Source organism: Dicentrarchus labrax, unplaced genomic scaffold (assembly GCF_905237075.1).
Source record: "Dicentrarchus labrax unplaced genomic scaffold, dlabrax2021, whole genome shotgun sequence".
Taxonomy (NCBI): Eukaryota; Metazoa; Chordata; class Actinopteri; family Moronidae; genus Dicentrarchus; species Dicentrarchus labrax.
In genome coordinates, this window is record NW_026136722.1 from 18,662,529 (window position 1) to 18,680,303 (window position 17,775).

The following is a 17,775-nucleotide window of genomic DNA, read 5'->3' on the forward strand; positions in this document are numbered from 1 at the left end:
AAACAGCTTCACGTTTTAATTCACAAAGCATCATAACAGCTTTCAAACATTTGCATAGTTTATATGTTGTCTCTAACAATAAGATGGTGGTTTTCGATTAATAAGCACAAAATGTTTTTTCTCCACTGTGCAATTTTAAAACACCAGAGTCCAGCATAGTTTAAAGTTCATAAAGTGCTAATGCTTCCACACAGCGAGCCTCCACTCTAACACTACTAGACTTTATTCAAGGTCAGTGTCTACTCTGCAGCCATCAGATTTTTACTCTGAAATGAGAAAAACTACATTTAGAAAACAGCTTGTTTCCTGATTTTGTTTTTCTCATTTCAGAATAAAAATCCATTGGCTGCAAAATACACACTGACCCTTTAAACATCCTACATGTTGCACTGTACTAAGTATTAAAACTGCAGTACGACTGAATAACACTGAAGAGAATAAACACCATGTTTGTGTTGTCACTGTGAATATTCTTGGCAGCCGGTTCAGACACAACTAACTAAACTTCTATCGATTGATCAACAGTGCAATTAAGACAGTTTGGACCTGAAGACCAGCCTGTGATCTGAAATGTGTTTGTAAAATATAAAGTGCATCATGTGTTCACTCATCTAAATGTGTTTGTGGAGGTCTGTGGATCGGTTGGAGGCAGAGCTGCTCCTGAGACAGAAATAAATAATCTCACTTTTTGACTTACAGTCAGTTCACACAAGTCACAAAAATATATTTTCTCACTTACCTGAGATACAGGACGTTTTACAGACTATAAGCATCAATAAATATCATGTATCTATATTGATTAAGTCTCTTTTACCGGATCTGTGAGCCAGCACATGTTTAGTGTTTCTTACATAAAATATGAGAAGCTAAAGAAAACATCCAGGTCTGTGATGTGGAACACGACACAGATGAATAAAAAATAAGATGTTTATGGAATGTAACAGAGGCATGCTCTTTGATAACTGCAGATCAATATATTATATATATAAGCTAATAACTGGTGTTCACCTGCAGTATTGTTGAGTTCAATTTGCTGATTATACAGTACAGTGCTTGTTTCTCAAACGGGAGTATGTGTCCGCCTGGGTTTCTTTTGGAGTACTGCAGGGGGAACGTGACATTATTCTAAAATGAATAAGTCCTATAATAATTATATTACAATAAGTTCAATAAAACCCATTTTATAGTTAATATTCCTGTTTTCAAATTGTCAACTGCCTCACAGAAGAAGAATAAGAAAGCAACAAACGCAATCATGTTCACGATGTTTGATAGTGGCCAAAACTGATATTCTCAAATTGCCATTTGGGAGAAAAAAAGCATAACAGCCAAATGCAATTCATGTAATTTCTTTAAATTTCCATTTGAATGTTTGAATGGTGCTCATGAATAAAAGCTTAAATAAATAGCAGCTGCAGCATCGTCACTGAGTCACGTTATGGGTTCTGCACTTCCTCCTTCGTGGCAGTAGAGTATTTGTATCACAGTTTGAAACTCAACAGCGTAGTTGTTTATGAGAGGGAAAAAGACAGTATTGGATTGATATCGGCAGATACTGAAGATTATGGCATCGGTATCGGACATGGAAAAGTGATATCCAGCCATCCCTAAATTTTTCGCTGGTCAGGAGGTGGTGAAAAAAATATTTTATAAAGGTGGAACATTAATGAGAAAAGTTTAAGAATCGCTGCTTGAGAGGAAAACGTTGCCAAATATCCAAAATATCTATTTTAATTACTTAAACTAACTGATGCCTGAATTGCTTCCAACTATGTTGATGAAATAAAGTGGAAATATAATTTTTAATGAATTAAATATAATCCCTCTGAAAGGAGTTGGCACATTGATACACCTCTCTGTCAGTCCACTGTGTGATCAGACTCAACCAGTGAGATTATTTCTGTCTCCAGAGAGTCTGCTCAATCAATATGATCGTCTCTTTGCAAATATATTTCAGTCAAATGAGACAGACGGGTATTTCCTAAAGTGTTGGACTGTTCTTTTAGAGAAGCTGCCTCCATGATGAGGTCTCGTGTATGAATCGGGTCTGTTATCTGGTTCCTCCCGGTCTGCGGTCAGAGGGGTCGGGGCTGATGCAGACCGGCGGTCTCCGGGCACAGAGCGGGACTGTGTGTCGCCTTCGAGGGACTCCAGTTTCCCAGAGAGGCCTGGACGGCCTTCCGATGAGCCAGCCTGTGTGTGATGGAGAATCCAGCGTTTCCTTCCAGCTGAGACAAAACCACGAGTACCTGTCTGAGATAGAAATACAGCCTAATTCACGTCCATCTACCCATCGACTGTTTCTGTTTTATCTCTTCAAAGTACAAGACACTCTATGTTTTCCTTCATGTTCAGACTCAGCAGTGTGTGTATCACAGCCTGGTGTATCTTAGAGCTCCACTGTTGTCCAAAAACTGTTCAATAATCCACTGTTCCTTCACTACCATGACCACACACACTGTAGTTTTCTTTATACACCCCAAATACTCACTAAATCACCAAATGTGGATTCATCCGCCACTGAAAATAGTCCACCTGTTTGCTTGATTAAAAACTACAGTGAGCAGCTGTTTTATGGAAAGTACTGAACCTTTTTTAAACATGAAACTATTTGTGAGATACTTTTAAAGATTTGCAGTCAGAACCAGTGAGCTCAGAGGTAAGAGACGTAGATAGGGCCGTGCAGAAGAAAGTGCAGTAAAAAACGGTGCATTCAGACCAACGTTAGCATGTAGCTGCAGTACCGGAGGCTGCACTTTCATCACCGCGATCCTACAACCTACATTTATAGGTTCAACATTAAAAACTGGTCTATAGTTTACCTCACCTGTGTACAGTGTGAATGCACGCTGAAGGATGGACCTATAGTGACCTGAAACCTTTTTTTTCTGTCAGAGAATATGAATAATTTCATTTCAAACATCAAAAGAATGATCAGTCTGATAATGTCTGATCATTTTAGTTTGTAATAACCTGAAACAGACAAACATAATCTCTGCCATCAGTAGTTGTCTGTCAGTGTGAGTGATGAATGCACTGTTCAGCGGCGGCGTGTGTTGAACCTGTGCAGAGGGGGGATGCTGTCGATGGCTTTGAGGCTGCTGCGCGTCGACACCACGTTGAAGCTGTCGCTGCAGTCACACGACACGTGGAGGTGATGCCTCGGGTGTCTGTTTTCCACCATGACGATGAGCCCCGCCCAGCCGTGGGTCAGGTAGTAACACGTCATCCCCTCTCGACCCTGACGCCAGCGGAGGGAGAAGTGTTCAGATCCTTTACTGCAGTAAAAGTACAGATAACACACTGTGGAAATACTCCGTTACCTCGTGTCTCTCTCCTTTAGTTTCCGTCAGCTGGATGATGGCGTCGGCGATGGTGGTGTTTGAGGCCGTCACCTGCTCCACCATCACCAGTCTGGAGCTGTAGACCGCCAGCATGTAACCGGGCACCTCTGATCTGCTGCAGCTCGCTGAAAACACACAGCAGCGGCTTATTAATGTGCTGCAAATCCTTTTTTGGGGGGTTTTGAGAATAAATAAAAATTTTAAAATTCTGTTTGTTTGACAATTAAAAAAACACCAAACAAAACACAACATTTATTTATTTGTTCTCCTATTTATAATTGGTAGTATTTTTTTGTTTTCTCACTCATCAACCTGCTGAAATTGACTTTTTTCCTGTTGTGTCTTTATTTTTTAAGCTTTTTATGCCAGATTTTATATTAGATGTCCCGTGGTAAGAAACTTTATATGTAAAAAAAAAAAAAAAAAAAATTTAAAAAAGTAATTTCTCTTTGCTCGCTACAAAACCAGCAACTATCAAACTAAAATAAAATTTAATAATTTATTCAATTAAATATATTTGTGCATCTTGAAAGATGAAAATAGATATATAAAAACAGCAAAAAGGATTTAAAAGAGACAAATTAAAGAGAAAACTAATAAATCAAGCTAATTAAATTAATGGTAAACAAATGATGATGAAGTTTTTAGGTAAACACAAGTTTGAAAAGATGAGTTTTTAAATGTTCTTTCTATCTGAGTCTGGCCGTGGTGAACTAAATGCACAATGGTTAGAAAGAGTTAAACAGGTAAATTTATATTGATTAACTCATCTTCGATTGAATTAAATCTCACCAGAAAGAAAATCTCAGTATTTAACCAGCAAACCCACTGGTTGTAGAAGAATTCACTCTTGGAGCGATGGATGGAAAGCTTCGTTGTCAGGGAATGTGTATTTTTCAATTAAGTTCTGAATAAGAAATAAAGCTCTTACATGTCCCCTCTGCGACAGCGGTGTGCCAGTGGTTAAAGGCGCAGCAGAGCACGGCATATTCACCCGGCTCCAGCATGATGTCGCAGCCCACGAACCTCCTCACCGAGCGCCGGCTGTGAGCCAGCAGGCGACCCAGCGACAGGGTACCTGAGCTGTCGTAGGAGACCCGAAACACCAACACACACAAATCCAACAGGTGGCTCTCTGCTGTGTCCCATCGCCTGAGGACAGAGGGGGAAAAGTTTATACAAGGATCAGTCGACAATCATATCGATCTCATTCATTTACTGGGTCAAATATTTTAGAATGAAATACTCAGAGAAGACTTCTGCTTTTAGGTCTGACAGTAAAAAACTGTTTGTATTAAAACTATTAAAACGGGGGGGGGGTCTCCCATGATGATATATCAAAAGTTTAAAATAATTGTGGCAGCTTGTTCCTCAATATCTATGAATGATGTCTCTTTTATTTATTATGAATTACCATTTCAGTATATATGCATGTATAAGTACCTGTACGCAGTATATATAGCATATATATCTATTTATTTTTTCATTTTGATGTTGAAGAAATAATAATAAATACCAAAAATAATAATAATAATAATAACTTAAAATGTTGCTCAGCGTTTGTAAAATAAAGATTTATACTGAGAGTTGCCCTACCTGCTGCCCTGCTGGAATAAAGCCAGCTCCACAGCCGTTCTCTCCAGCACCGTGATGGACGCCACCGTCACCGGGATGTTGGCTCCTCGGGGGAAGACACCCGGTACTCGAACCTCCTGCCAGTCTGAATGAATCTTACAGATATCCACTGAGTCAAAGTACCTGCCAGGGTCAAACACACACTCACAGACGTGTGTGGACGCATAAACACACACACAAATGCAAAGATCTTCCTTTTCTCATGGATGAATTTATACTGACTAAGCAATCGCAAATTATAAAAGCTTATTTATTAACTCCCAATCTACCTGATGAAATCCCAGAAGTCCATCCAGAAGAGGCCGTCCTCAGCTCGCTGGGCGCAGAGCTCCCTCTTCAGGTGCGGAGGCCAGTTTGGCCAGTCGTCCGCCCAAGGTCCAGTCCAGGAGAAACGGCCCCACGGGTTCCTCAGCTGCAGCAACCTGAAACAGACGTTAGATACTGCCAGAGGTGTGGGCTCCAGTCACAAAGCAGATGACTTTCATAACTGTGATGACTTGAAAACATTTGATACCTTCGCCCAAACCCCGTTAAGGGTTAAAAAATATGTTATATAAAAAGTGTGCCACAAATCAATTAATTCCCTTCATTTCCTAAAACAACCACTAATTATATATTGTCAATAGTTATCACTCAGAGGTCCAGTTTGTAGGCTTTAGTGACATCTAGTGGTGTAGTTGTAGATCACAACTCACTTGAGTCACCCTCCCTTTCAAACCATGAGGGTGAAACTACAGTGGCCATGAAACGACCCTATAGATTCCTCACCTGTGACTGTCGACATCTTTCACATCGAGGACAGAGTAGGCGTGACGTGGACGTAAACCCAGGGACTCGTACTCCGAGTCATCCACCTTCATGTTCCCACCTCCACAAGATGCCCCCATCAGGAAACTGGCAGCACAAAAAAAAAAAAAGTTAATATTTTAAACCAGATTTAATTTAAAAACCACCCTCCCCCCTCACAGCGTGTCCTGACACTCACCCTGCTTCTTTAGAGCTCAGCATTTTGGCCCAGATGAGGTCTGTGTCGATGGGTTCTTCCTTCGGGTTAGTGGCGCTGACCTGGAGGGCCAGTGACTCGCAGGGGGCCCCGGTCAGCGTGGACAGGCCCTCGATAGCGCGGCCCGCCTGCAAAGCGAAGTAGGAACCGTGGAGCTTGGCGAGCGCTTTTTCAATCAGAGCCACCCAGAGCTGCTTCCGCTGCGCCTGGAGAGGGGAAGGGAGGAAGAAAAAGGATTAGGAAAGAATTTATAGTTAAGTAATTAAGTCCTGAAGCACAGCTTAAAAACCATATCTGGTGATGGGCAGCTGAGCTTATTAAGAGATAAGACACCTGGTACAACACAACCTCAGCACAGCAAAAATACAGTTTCTCATTACTAAGAAGAAGAACGCAGATCACATATATACGACATCAGGGACACCAAATGATTAAGACAACAAATCAATCTTATAATGATAATGTCTGTAGGTGTTTATGTTAGTTTGTCATTAATCAGAGAGGAGAGGAGGAAGACATTTTAGGTTTGTTACCAGTGAGATATTATTGAGTTTATACAGTAAATTTTGTGTTGTAAACTTTACTTTTGCTGCTCTGGAAACAATATTTTGTTATATTTAATATATAAATCAATTCTAACCCTGTTCAGGACAGTTGTTCCTAATGTCTGAGTGTAATGAGAAGATAAAAACTACAACCTGTGTGGGGTTTTTGAATAAATATTGTAATAATAATAGTCTAAAACTACCTTTTTAAGGTGTAAAGAGGGAGGAGGCGGGCACCACACTGAGAAATGAGAAAATGTTGTGGTTTTGTGCTGATAGTGTTGATAATGATACTAGGTTATGAAATACACAACCTGAAACAGGAAAATATACAACGTGGGGACAGAAATCTTGTTAGAGTTCTATTAGCGGCAACCGAGAAGGCAATCACGAGGAAAATGGTGCCAAGTGGACCCACCTACCCTCAGGCACACACACATTGTGAGTTTAATGAAAAAACGAGAGACGCTTATAAAACCCATCACGAGGACACAGCAAAAAAAACATTGTGTAAAAATGTGAAAACTGTGGGACAGATTTATTATGAAATGTGCTGTCAGTGAATTTGAGAGAAAGAGGGGCCAGATGCATCCTGAGTGCCGTACAGTGCAGTCATTGTTGAGTTTAAATTCAAGTTTAATGAACAAAAGTCCCCTCATCTCTGCTCTTTTTTACGTTGTTGCAACACAAACCTTTTCCCTCACAGGAAGTCTCTTACTGCTGCTCTGCTGCTGTACTAGCTGCTGTTAGCTAGTTAGGGGTCCTATTAGCTGACTGTACCCGGAACGGAAGGACAGGAGGAGTTTATACAGGGAGTGTTTAGAGTTGAGTCTGTCACCTGAGAGAAGAGGAGGTGACCGTTCTCGTCACACGGCAGCATGTCGTCCACGAGCACCGTGGTCCACGAGCCGTCTTTGCACAGGCGCACCTGATAGGCTCCTTCTGTGCACAGCTGGCGGGTCACCATCACTTTCTCCACCAGCTCGGGACGTTCGGCCAGAACAGCCAAGGCACTCAGGAACCTGAAAGTTACCAGTGAAATGCATTTAAAGTGTGTTGTAATTGTAAGGCGGAGCTAGTTTTACGGCGTAGGCGTCGGGTCGGCTCACCAGCAGTTACCCAGCAGTCCCTGCAGGATGTCAGAAGGGCGAGGCGTGCGGAAAATGGACCACTTTACGACGCGCTCTCTCAAGTTGCAGCAGTTGATTTCTTGAGGACGAAGCCACTTTCTGATCCGATGTTGGACGCTGTCGTCCGCCGGGAAGCCGACGGACTTCGGACCGGGAGGGAAGCTGTCGTCCACAAACGTCACTGCGTTCTGGGAGAGAGCGAATCGAGAACCTCAAGGGCGTTGTAGAAATTCAGACGCTTGTTAAAAAGGGTAGAAAATCACAATCACATTTTCATGTAGAGCTTCATGTGGCTGCTGTTGTGGCATTTTGATGTGTTAGTTTAATTATTATCACTGTGTTTGACTGTGTTTTAGACACATCTGGGGTTGTTTTATGTTGCCATTTAGGTTGTTTTCAGGATGAATAATGTTATGATTGTATTAAAAATGCTATTTATAAGTTTAATCCAAATTAAAAACCAGCTGGAAAGCAGTTGATCAGACTATATCTGAGATTGTTGGAGTGAGTATATATGTGTACTGGGTATGTATCTTTAGTGTTAGCTCCTGCAGGCCGGGAGAATAATAGCTTTATCTTGGAAATGGATGTACCCTCGATACATGTGCGGATATAGGAGATGGTGTCCTGTATTATATTGGAGAGACTGACTTACACAACCAGAGGCAAGAGAATCTGAAACCATCAATGGAGTTTCTTAGACGTCAAGGTGCTCATTCATTTAGAAATTGCTGTATGTTGCTGAGTGGTTCTATGTTGTTGTCATTTTATTGTTTGTTTTTGTTTGTTGGAGTTTTTTATGTCTTACTATTATTATATGTTGTTGAATTATTACCACTGTCTATTTGTATGTGAGCAATATAGGAAAAATTCAATAAAAATACTGTTTAAAATCCTTAAATGCAGATGAAAATATTGTTTGTTTCATAAGTTTTACAATTAGCTGGCTCCAACCTAGTTAGGATGTGATGTCTGCAGTCCAGATGAGATCAGGTGATAAGGTGAGCAATGAGACACTTTCTTCCTTTAGCAGATTAGAGTGAAAACAAAAAGAAAACGTAATGTCTGAGTGGAGGGGGGCTTTAAATTGGAGCATATTCTAGCTATCTTAAAGGTTATAACTGACACAAACCTCTCTGCAGAAGCTGACGATGTTCTCCCACAGCTCTTTGGCCTCTCCCTCGTCGCTCTGCCGCAGCGCCTCCACCAGCATGCTCTCCTTCCTCTTCGGGGACGGAGCAGGTTTGAGCTGTGTCACGTGTTGCTGAGGAGTGTGGCAGGCCAGGCAGTGTTTGGCTTTGACCCTGTTAATGAGAGTGCACGCCGGACACGACCACTCCTCTGACCCGGGAACCACCACGACGCACGCTGGGAACGACCCCGAGGCGTCTGGTGCGGGTGACAGCGGGGACATTTCCTCCTTGAGGATGCTGAGGCGTCTGCCGGGCAGTTGCTCAGGTTGGGCGGAGAGATGTGACACGGCGAGCGTTGACGGAGAGGGACTTAAGTTGTGTGTTTGGCTGAGGCAGACATCTGGAGGGGGCACCTCTCTACGACTGCAGGGAAGAGGATTATTGTGAGCCGAAGACGCTGCACCGAGTGACGAGGAGCTTGTGTGTGGATATGAAGCTTCCACCGGTAAACACTCTCCTCGTGTGGATATGGAAAGGGAAAGCGCCCCCGCTGCGGGATCTGGTTGTTGCTGTACTCCTGTTTGATCGCACACTTCAGGCACGAGCAGGGAGTCGGCAGGGATTTGGGGCAGAGACAGTTTGCGTGGTCCGCCACAAGCGGAGCAGGACATGGAGGTTGGGGTGTTCTGCAGAGTGCACCTTAAACAATCCCAGGTCAGGCTGTTTTTATCTGCGTCTTCCGGCTTTTTTTTATCTTGAGATGTCGATGGCGGCCTCAGGGGGCCGGAGCAGCTGCTGGAGCGCTGGGGCCGGGGCTGGTCTTCCGATGACCCCTGGGGTCGGTCCATCGGTCCGGTGTAGCCACACAGAGAGCAGGCAAGACTGTCGCGGGAGTTGGCCAGCGTGCAGCGTGGGCAGGACCAGCGACCGTCCTCCCTGCTGGTCCCGTGCCACATCCAGCGAGTGTCGGATCTCCGCCGGGGGGCCTCACAGATGGAGCAGCGGGGGGCACCGGCTGCATTTAGAAAGGTACAACAGCCACAGGCCCACTGGCTCCTCTGCATGGGCATCGAACCAGAAGAGAAACTGGAGATGAAACACAAGAATCAGTTTAGATTACTAGAAGCAGTGTATGTTCACTATCAGCCAATTACTGACAATCTAAATAAAGAATGATAGAAAATAAAATCAAGAGCTAAACATAAGTAATTTGTTGTATTATTGCTGAGTTTTGGATAACATATGTGCCGATACTGATACGATGTTGATAAATCTGCAATATGGCAGCTTTAATAATCCTCCACAAACATCTGCTAACAGCGAGTGTAATGTGAAACACATCCAAACTGTTTTCAGCTGAACTCAACTGCTTTTATATAACTGTAAACTCCCACAGGGAGAAAGGGGAAGAAAAAGCTGTGAAGATGAGGGGGGAAATGGGTGCATTAGCAGTTTTCTACACCCTGTGGTGGCTGGGAGGAGAACATTAAAATGCATGAATATGGAAATGACACAAGAAGCTTCAGTACAGAAAGAGCATAAAGTGTTCTTCAACTGGTGCCTCAGACACTGATAGATTATTCAATATTTATGATTTATTACAGTCCTCGCAAGAGATCAGTAAAGAGTGTGTGCAAAGTGTTCAGTCTGAATTTGGTACAAAAAACACAGTTTCACATCTGAGATTCCTGTTCCTCGCCGTGCTCCGAGGCCGTGGCTGTAAAGCAGACCCAGATTATCTGCGCTGTGGCATCCAGCGGGAAATTTTAGACCGGAGGAGCCAGTGGGACGTCTGTGTGGAGGCTGGCCCACATTTTCTAGCGCTCTAAGTAGCTTTGGCATCAGGCCGGAAGCTTCCAGCACAGGACGGGTTACTGCAGGACAAACGGAGATACAGGTGTTTCTGAGACCGAGAGCTCGGTGGTAATTAATGAAGCAGAAATATTTTGCTGCTGCACGACCTTCATCACTTCCTGAAGACATCCCTTCAAAGTCCGAGACCGTGGGCCTCCAGACAAAGCTTGGACTAGGATAGTTTTATTTTTCCATTTTAAATATGTTTCATCTGTTAATTTAAATCTTATTTTATTGTTGGGTGTTTTATTATATTTTATTCTCCGTGCTTTTTATTTGCCAGATTTTATTGTTTTATTCTTGGGTTCTGAATAAATCAAATCAAGTTATTATTATGATCATTCACTATAAAAGAAATATGTAAGTTTATAGGGTTTTCCTGTTTATTTTACAGTTTTTCTCAGTTTTTAATAAAATAATTAAAATACAGTTTTTAGCTTTAATTTTACATAAACTTTTTGTTTAATTAAAGATATTTACACTGTAAAAACAATGAAATGACCTATAAATACAGGCGAAACACTGCTATAATACAAATAATCAGGCTTAAATTTAAAGAGTTCTGTTATTATTTGATTTTTCTTATTTTAATCTGAATTTGAAAAGTTATAGAACTGTAATAAAAGTCATTATCTGTGAAATTACAGTAATTATTGCTGTTTTCACTGATAAAAACTGTATTGGGACAGTTCACCAATGCTTATACGCTGATAAACAACATTTATTCAACGTTTTTGTTCCATAATTAAACAAAATATCTGTCAATTAACAAACAAATCCACGTAAAATTACAGAAGAAATACACTTTTAACTGTTAATGTCACTAATTTGACATAATTTAAGTAATGTATAAACAGTATTAAACTTGACTTTAACAGTTTAATCTATTAAATGAATTATTTAATTAAATATTATGTGACTTTTTTTCTTTAAATGAGCAGTAATTTTATGATAATTTACATTACACATGTAAATTCATAGGCTATTAAAAATCTGTAAAATAAACAAGAAAAACCCTGTAAATGTACAGATTTTTTTTTTTTACAGTGTAAGCTTTATAAAACTTCATCGCGATCAAGGTTTTTATCACTTTTTGATCGTTATGCATCCGACAAAACCTGCAGTGATCTGTGGAGCCTGACTCCCTCTAGAAAGCTTGTGTGTGTGTTTCCAGACTACCGTCTACGGTTCAATCTTCAGGGATTTCCCCGGTAGCGTTACACTTCCTGTCAGAGAGTAACCCGACTCCTGGTAGGACCGAGTCAGACGGCGGCTGGGACAATGTGGCAGCAGAGGAGACTTACACCAAACAGAATAGACTCAGTGCATTAGACAGAGATACAGTAATTATTAATAAGTGGAGATTTGTAGAATAGGCTGGGATTTATATCGACCAATTCATGAAACATTCATGACCACACATACTTGAGCTTCGGACGTCCACACAAGTGTATATTATAAATTAAGCAGCCGTCACATTTATGGTGCAATGTGTAATAACATTAATAAATCATCTTTACAGGTAGCATTAACAAACAAACAACACTGTCTCAGAGACTGACTGAACTCAATTCAGGAGGATGGCTCTGGCTGAAATGGACGATGACCTCCAGGGTGCCGGTTTGTCCTGTGTGTAGCAGCTATGATGAGTGTTTGCAGGAAGAAAACCTCCAGAAATGGCGGGGAACGATGGCTGGGAGCAGGTTTCTGTCCCAAATGAAGGAGCTGAAGTATCTCGGGGTCTTGTTTATGAGATGCGGCGAGAGATAAACAGGCCAATTAGTGTTGGCAGTGAAGAGAGAGCTGAGCCTGAAGGGAAAAAGCTCTGAATTTAAACAGAAACTCAGCCCGAGTGCAGGAAGATGAGTCCTGATTATGTGCACACAAAGTTTTAAACCAAAAGATTTTCCAGAAACGTTTTAAAACTTATATGAAATATGACTGTGTGTGTGTTTAGAGGAATATAAAGTCAACGAAAAGACTAAATTAGATGCCAATTCGCCAGATGTAAAGTTTGTATCTGTGTTAGTCAGTTTTATGAATCTGCCTCAGAGGAAAAGGGAGAGTGACAGGGTTCCTGCTTTTTTAAGAAATCATTTTCCAGGAGTTTTTCTTGACAATACAGGACTTAAAAATGCGGTTTTGGGGAAACTGACTTCATTAATTTGTCCACAGACCATCAGCAACAGTTCAAATCAAGTAGAATTAAATTTATTTTACATGAGGGGCTAAAATATAATTAAATTTTCAAGGACAACATAGATGATTTCCAAGATATTTGGTCATTTTAATCCAGGTTTTCCAGGAATGCGTGGGAACCCTGGTGGAGCTGAACAAACACGCAGACACATTAAAACCGTCTGTTGCTAACTCGCTTACAAGTAATGACTGTACAGTTGGTATAACGGCTGTTTGAATGGACACAAACGGTGCAGAGGTCTTTATTTTAAATCATAAGACACCTTTAGATGTGAAAGCATTTTATAGTGGGAGCACCACGGCAGATATAAGGAGTAGGGGTGGGTAAAAATATCGATACGGCAATATATCGCGATACTTTGCCGCTCAATATAATATCAATTTTTCAACTCCAAAGATAGATGGCGCCGAAGAGCGACTCTGCTCAGTTCATCTCTATTTATATCACAATATCGTGATATCGTGATACGTATCGTATCGTGAGGCTCTTGCCAATACTCACCCCTAATAAGGAGTATCTTTAATAACATCAGATAATATATATATAGATGTTTTTCAAGTCAAAATCTTTCTGTGCAACCTCACAGCAAATTAGTAAATGATGTAGTTTCCAAAGTGTGACCCACCAGACCCTTCAACGTGATAGCTGCTAGTCTGGTGCCAATATCTTGTGTAACAGGGACCAAATCTTATAGAAAATATGTTTTAATTTTAATGAAATATAATATTAGGCTTATTAAGCTTCAGGAAAAACTCCATCACACTGCAAAGGTCACACACAGGAGATCGTTTAAGCTCCATCTGGTAACATCACTGATGAGATCAGATTAAACTCAGCAGGTGAGTAACTGATTGAACTGATTGATCACTTAGTAATAATTAATGAGAGCAGCACATCTGATCCTATCCATCCTCTACAGATCTTGTTCTTCACGTGTTTGTTTGCTGCAGACTCCAGCAGATGTCACATCATCATGATTTTAATAATTCTTTTATGTAAAGATGAAGATTCTGATGCAAAAATTATAATTTCCTCTCATTTTGAATCACATACAATCATAATATCTCATAAAATACCATCATGGTCTGTTAAACTGCAGTTCTTTGACTCCGCTGGTACTGCCGACTGTCGGCGAGCTCGTCTCTTACCTGCGCTCTCTGTGCCGGCCGGGTCGGGGAAGCTGCCGGGGGATGGAGGTGCTCTGGCTGCTCCTCAGACATCCCATGATGGGGGATGGAGGCAGTGCAGCCCCCCGGGGTGCGTCGCCCTCGGCCTCCTCAACAAGGGAGGAGGTGGAGCCTCCCATGATGCAGCTGGCTCAGGCAGAAGGGACCTGAAGGAGGAGGGAAATACTGAAACTGATTGACCAGTTTTTGACTCTTTTGATAACTGATTCATTTTAGTCATTTTTCCAACAAATTCAAAGTATTTTCCAATTCTAGGACACTTTTTAATAAGAGCAGGTAGACGTTACTCCTTCTAAAATCACCTCGGCCTCTGAGAAATTATTATTTTCTGACATTTTCAGCCAATGCTGATCAGATATGGATCGAGGTTCTGTTACTGCGTTGACTATTTATCTCTCACAAACATATCTTAGTGTTTATCTGGAATACAAGATCGTGTGTGAGCAGGCATTGTGTCCTGATACAGACGAGTTGAAACTGAAAAAAACAAAACAAAAGGATTTATTTCTAGGAAATTAGTCTAATTTTTAGTCAAAATAATGTTGTTAAGCATGTTCTGCTTTAGAAAAGTAATCTGGTTTTAATAAAACATATCTAACTTTGTCTTAACAAGATATTACAGCTAATATTGAGCTCAATTTAACCAGTAACAACAATGGTTGCATAATATCCCAGCAGAGGAACAAGATTATTGTCCTTATTTTCAGAGTAAGAGCACTCGAACAACTTCTCAGTTTAAGAGAAAGTCGTCTTGTTTCAGTGTTGGAAATCAAGCAGCTGTTTAGTTTTTTATTGTTTTAGTAAAATGATAAAAATAAGAACGTTTCTGGAGCCTTTATTTAAGACCAAGTCACAGATTGTTAGTATGCTGTCGCCTATATTTATAGGGAATTTCATTGTTTTTACATGTATAAATGATCTTTAATTAAACATTAAAAAGCCAAATAAAAAAAGATTTTATGTAAAGTTAAAGCTAGAAACTGTATAAGTCAGTCATTTTCTGTTGTTTTACAGTATTCTTTGACGGGCTCCAGCTGCTGGATTATTACCAGTTGGTTTTTTTTTTACAATTATTTTCTACAGTGCACTTCAGGATTCATTTAGGTAACAGTAAATAATCAGCATACAGTAAGAAGACACTGATGCACCAACTGGAAGACCCCTTAATGTGAAGACTTCTTATCACAGATGTCATATTGCTTGTTTCGGTATGTGGTTGCTTCAGCTCCCTCCCGGCTCGCTCCACTCCAGCTGTGTCCTTGAACAAGGACTTAAAGTCTGTCTGATAACATCAAGAGCTCGGATACAGACGCTGATCAGAAGACACATTACCAAAAAATCTACTACTTGTATCCTTATAAAATCTAAATTATATCTCAAAGCGTTCGTCTCCCTCGCTGTCTGGGTTGTGTGGGTGTCTCTGAATGATAAAATCACATTATAAATCCACATTTGAAGAACTAAAACTGACTCTCTGTGTGGTTTGCATGCGAGTGAATTCCTCTGTACCTCAATGCAGATGCATCCCTGCTGATGCTGAAGTTCAACATAGACTTCAGGTATCCTGGTGCACCTGCAGTACAGCCGGTGGCTGGCTGAGAGACTGCAGAGCGGCGAGAGAGAGAGAGAGGACACTAAAAGACACAGCAGCGCCGTGAACATCTGGACTCACCCGACTGCAGAGCGGACGCGTCACGCACGAAGAGGATGGACGTTCCTGCCAGCTGTCTGAGACCTCCATGCATCCTCTTTCACTGAAGCCCCGACGTGCACAGTCACCACCACCGCTCTCCTCTCACCACCTCCGACAAGCCACAGGGAAGAAATGACACTTCCTGTCACAGAATTCAAAATAAAACTCCCACTGGACATTGTCAAGTAACTTCCAAAACCCCCAAAAACCCACAAAGAATACAAGATTAAATCACAAACTGCATGACTGTGTACTGAAATAATGTCAAAATATAAAAAAAAAAAAAAAAATTTTTTTTTAAAATTTTAAAACAATTTAAATAAATTTTTTTTTTTTTATTAATTTAAAAAAAAAAAAAAATAAGAGAATGACGTTTTTAGTCATTTTTTAAGCAAAAATATCAAATATTTTCACTTTACAGCTTCTCAAGTGTGAGGATTTGCAGCTTTTCTTTGTCGTAAAGGACAGTAAATTTAATATATTTTAGTTTTGGACAGCTGGTTGGATAAAACAAGCAGACTGAAGCCATCACCGTGGCAGTTGAGAAATTCAAAATGTCATTTTTTTCCACTGTTTTTTTAAATTTCATAGACTAAACAATAAAATAATCTGGATATTAATTCAAAGCTAAATTAATCTTTAGCTGCAGCCTTAAAGCACATATAGTGTCATATTTCAAAACCTGTTTAATATGATTTTTATTAAGAAATAAATTCAATAAATAAAGTACAAACAAGGGTTTCAAAATAAAATAAAGGAAGATGTAGTTTTAGCTTGTTGGACCCAAATTTGTTGGACTTCTCAGGAGTTACAGGTTATGTAGTACAATGACTAATAGTTATTCATAGATTCATTTGTTTTTTTATTGTAAGTAAAGTAAGAGCCCAAAACGTCTTATTCCAGTTGCTTCTTTTTTTACAAACCAACAGTCCAAAAATAAATACAATAATAAATATTAACTTCTCCAACAAGAGGGGGGAAATCATTTTATTTTACTATCGTCATTATCATTATTTATTTATTTATCTTTTGTAATTGTTTTTCTATTTAGATAGTCTTTTAATTCTGTTTTTTCATTTTATTTTACCATCATCATCATTATATTTTTTATATATTTATTTGTTATCTAAAATAACAAGCAAAATTGATTTAATTTTCTCTTAACTGACCAATCAACTAATTGAGCACTAATTATCACTCCCATCAGAAAGGCAGTAACCTGTTTTATTGCTCATATTAGCTAAATAATCAATTTAATTCGACTTTAATTGATTGAAAGAAACTCTCAACCTCTTAATACTTTACCCAAACTGTTTAAAAGTAAACTGGGTTTGGTTGGCCCTGTTATAATCCTTACCTTCCCACATTGCTGTGCTTTTATTCTGAAGGTCACTTCCTCCTAATGCCGGGCTAGCTGTGGCTAACTGTTGCGAGCTTGGCGCGCTTCTCCTTCAGCTCTCCGCCGTGGAGGGTTCCCTTCCTCCGGGGACATTTTCAGGACAGGACACCGGGCATCAGCCGGGACGTATCGACCTCTTATCCGGTCAAGATGAATATCTTCTTTCCTCCATTACGGTCCGGGAGGATGAAAGATACCAAACTCCATTATAAATCGACAGTAATTCCCTGGTTTACAGCCGCGTGTGCATATTATAAAACATGAATTTAAGTTGCTCTTATGAATCATTGCTGCTTTAATACACCAAGCGCCACTTTACATACAAATCTCAGAACTTTAAAACAAATCACTGGATATTCGGCGTTAAATCAGCATAAATGATTCACAAACGTTGCTTAAAGTCTCTTACACTATTTAAGTTACTTATAAATGTATCTATAGTATCTATGAGGGTTTTTATTTGTGGATTTTTTTTTAATAGTCTTATTAAATATTTGATTCTAACAGTTTATACAGATAACTCTTAGTACTTTAAGATATTATAACCTACCTTTATCCTGTTGTGTGGCGGTTATAAACTTTAATTTCATTTTACGTTGTTTGTTTTTTTTGCCGCCGTTTTTGAAATAACGGTTTTCTGATTAAGGAGCAC

The 17,775-nt window shown here is 40.2% G+C and overlaps 1 protein-coding gene across 2 annotated transcripts; it reads right to left on the minus strand.

Annotated features, from left to right (window-relative positions):
* Window positions 1-17,170, minus strand: LOC127356615 (calpain-15-like). Of its 2 annotated transcripts, XM_051388528.1 has the most exons (14): window positions 17,082-17,170; window positions 15,704-15,833; window positions 13,993-14,177; window positions 8,790-9,876; window positions 7,637-7,845; window positions 7,366-7,549; window positions 5,965-6,188; window positions 5,748-5,873; window positions 5,249-5,401; window positions 4,941-5,102; window positions 4,276-4,496; window positions 3,324-3,469; window positions 3,063-3,241; window positions 1-2,253 (listed from the first exon to the last, which is right to left on the minus strand). In XM_051388528.1, exons 3-14 carry the CDS (start codon window positions 14,148-14,150, stop codon window positions 2,076-2,078), a joined length of 3,027 nt encoding a protein of 1,008 aa, XP_051244488.1. In that variant the 5' UTR covers window positions 14,151-14,177; window positions 15,704-15,833; window positions 17,082-17,170; the 3' UTR covers window positions 1-2,075. The 2 variants fall into 2 exon arrangements, 1 of the variants encoding a protein (XP_051244488.1); XR_007882010.1 differs by lacking the exons at window positions 1-2,253; window positions 3,063-3,241 and having other exon boundaries at window positions 3,346-3,469; window positions 4,941-5,064.
* Between the last annotated feature and the right edge of the window lie 605 nt (window positions 17,171-17,775).

What these genes read in the sequence shown, in the direction of transcription:
- LOC127356615 (XM_051388528.1), bottom strand. Translation starts at nt 14,150, where the DNA reads ATGGGAGGCTCCACCTCCTCCCTTGTTGAGGAGGCCGAGGGCGACGCA. An exon ending in GGACTGCTGGGTAACTGCTG is followed by an intron (nt 7,550 to 7,636) that starts GTGAGCCGACCC and finishes GGTAACTTTCAG; the next exon opens with GTTCCTGAGTGCCTTGGCTG. An exon ending in CGCTGTCGCAGAGGGGACAT is followed by an intron (nt 3,470 to 4,275) that starts GTAAGAGCTTTA and finishes GTGTGTTTTCAG; the next exon opens with CGAGCTGCAGCAGATCAGAG.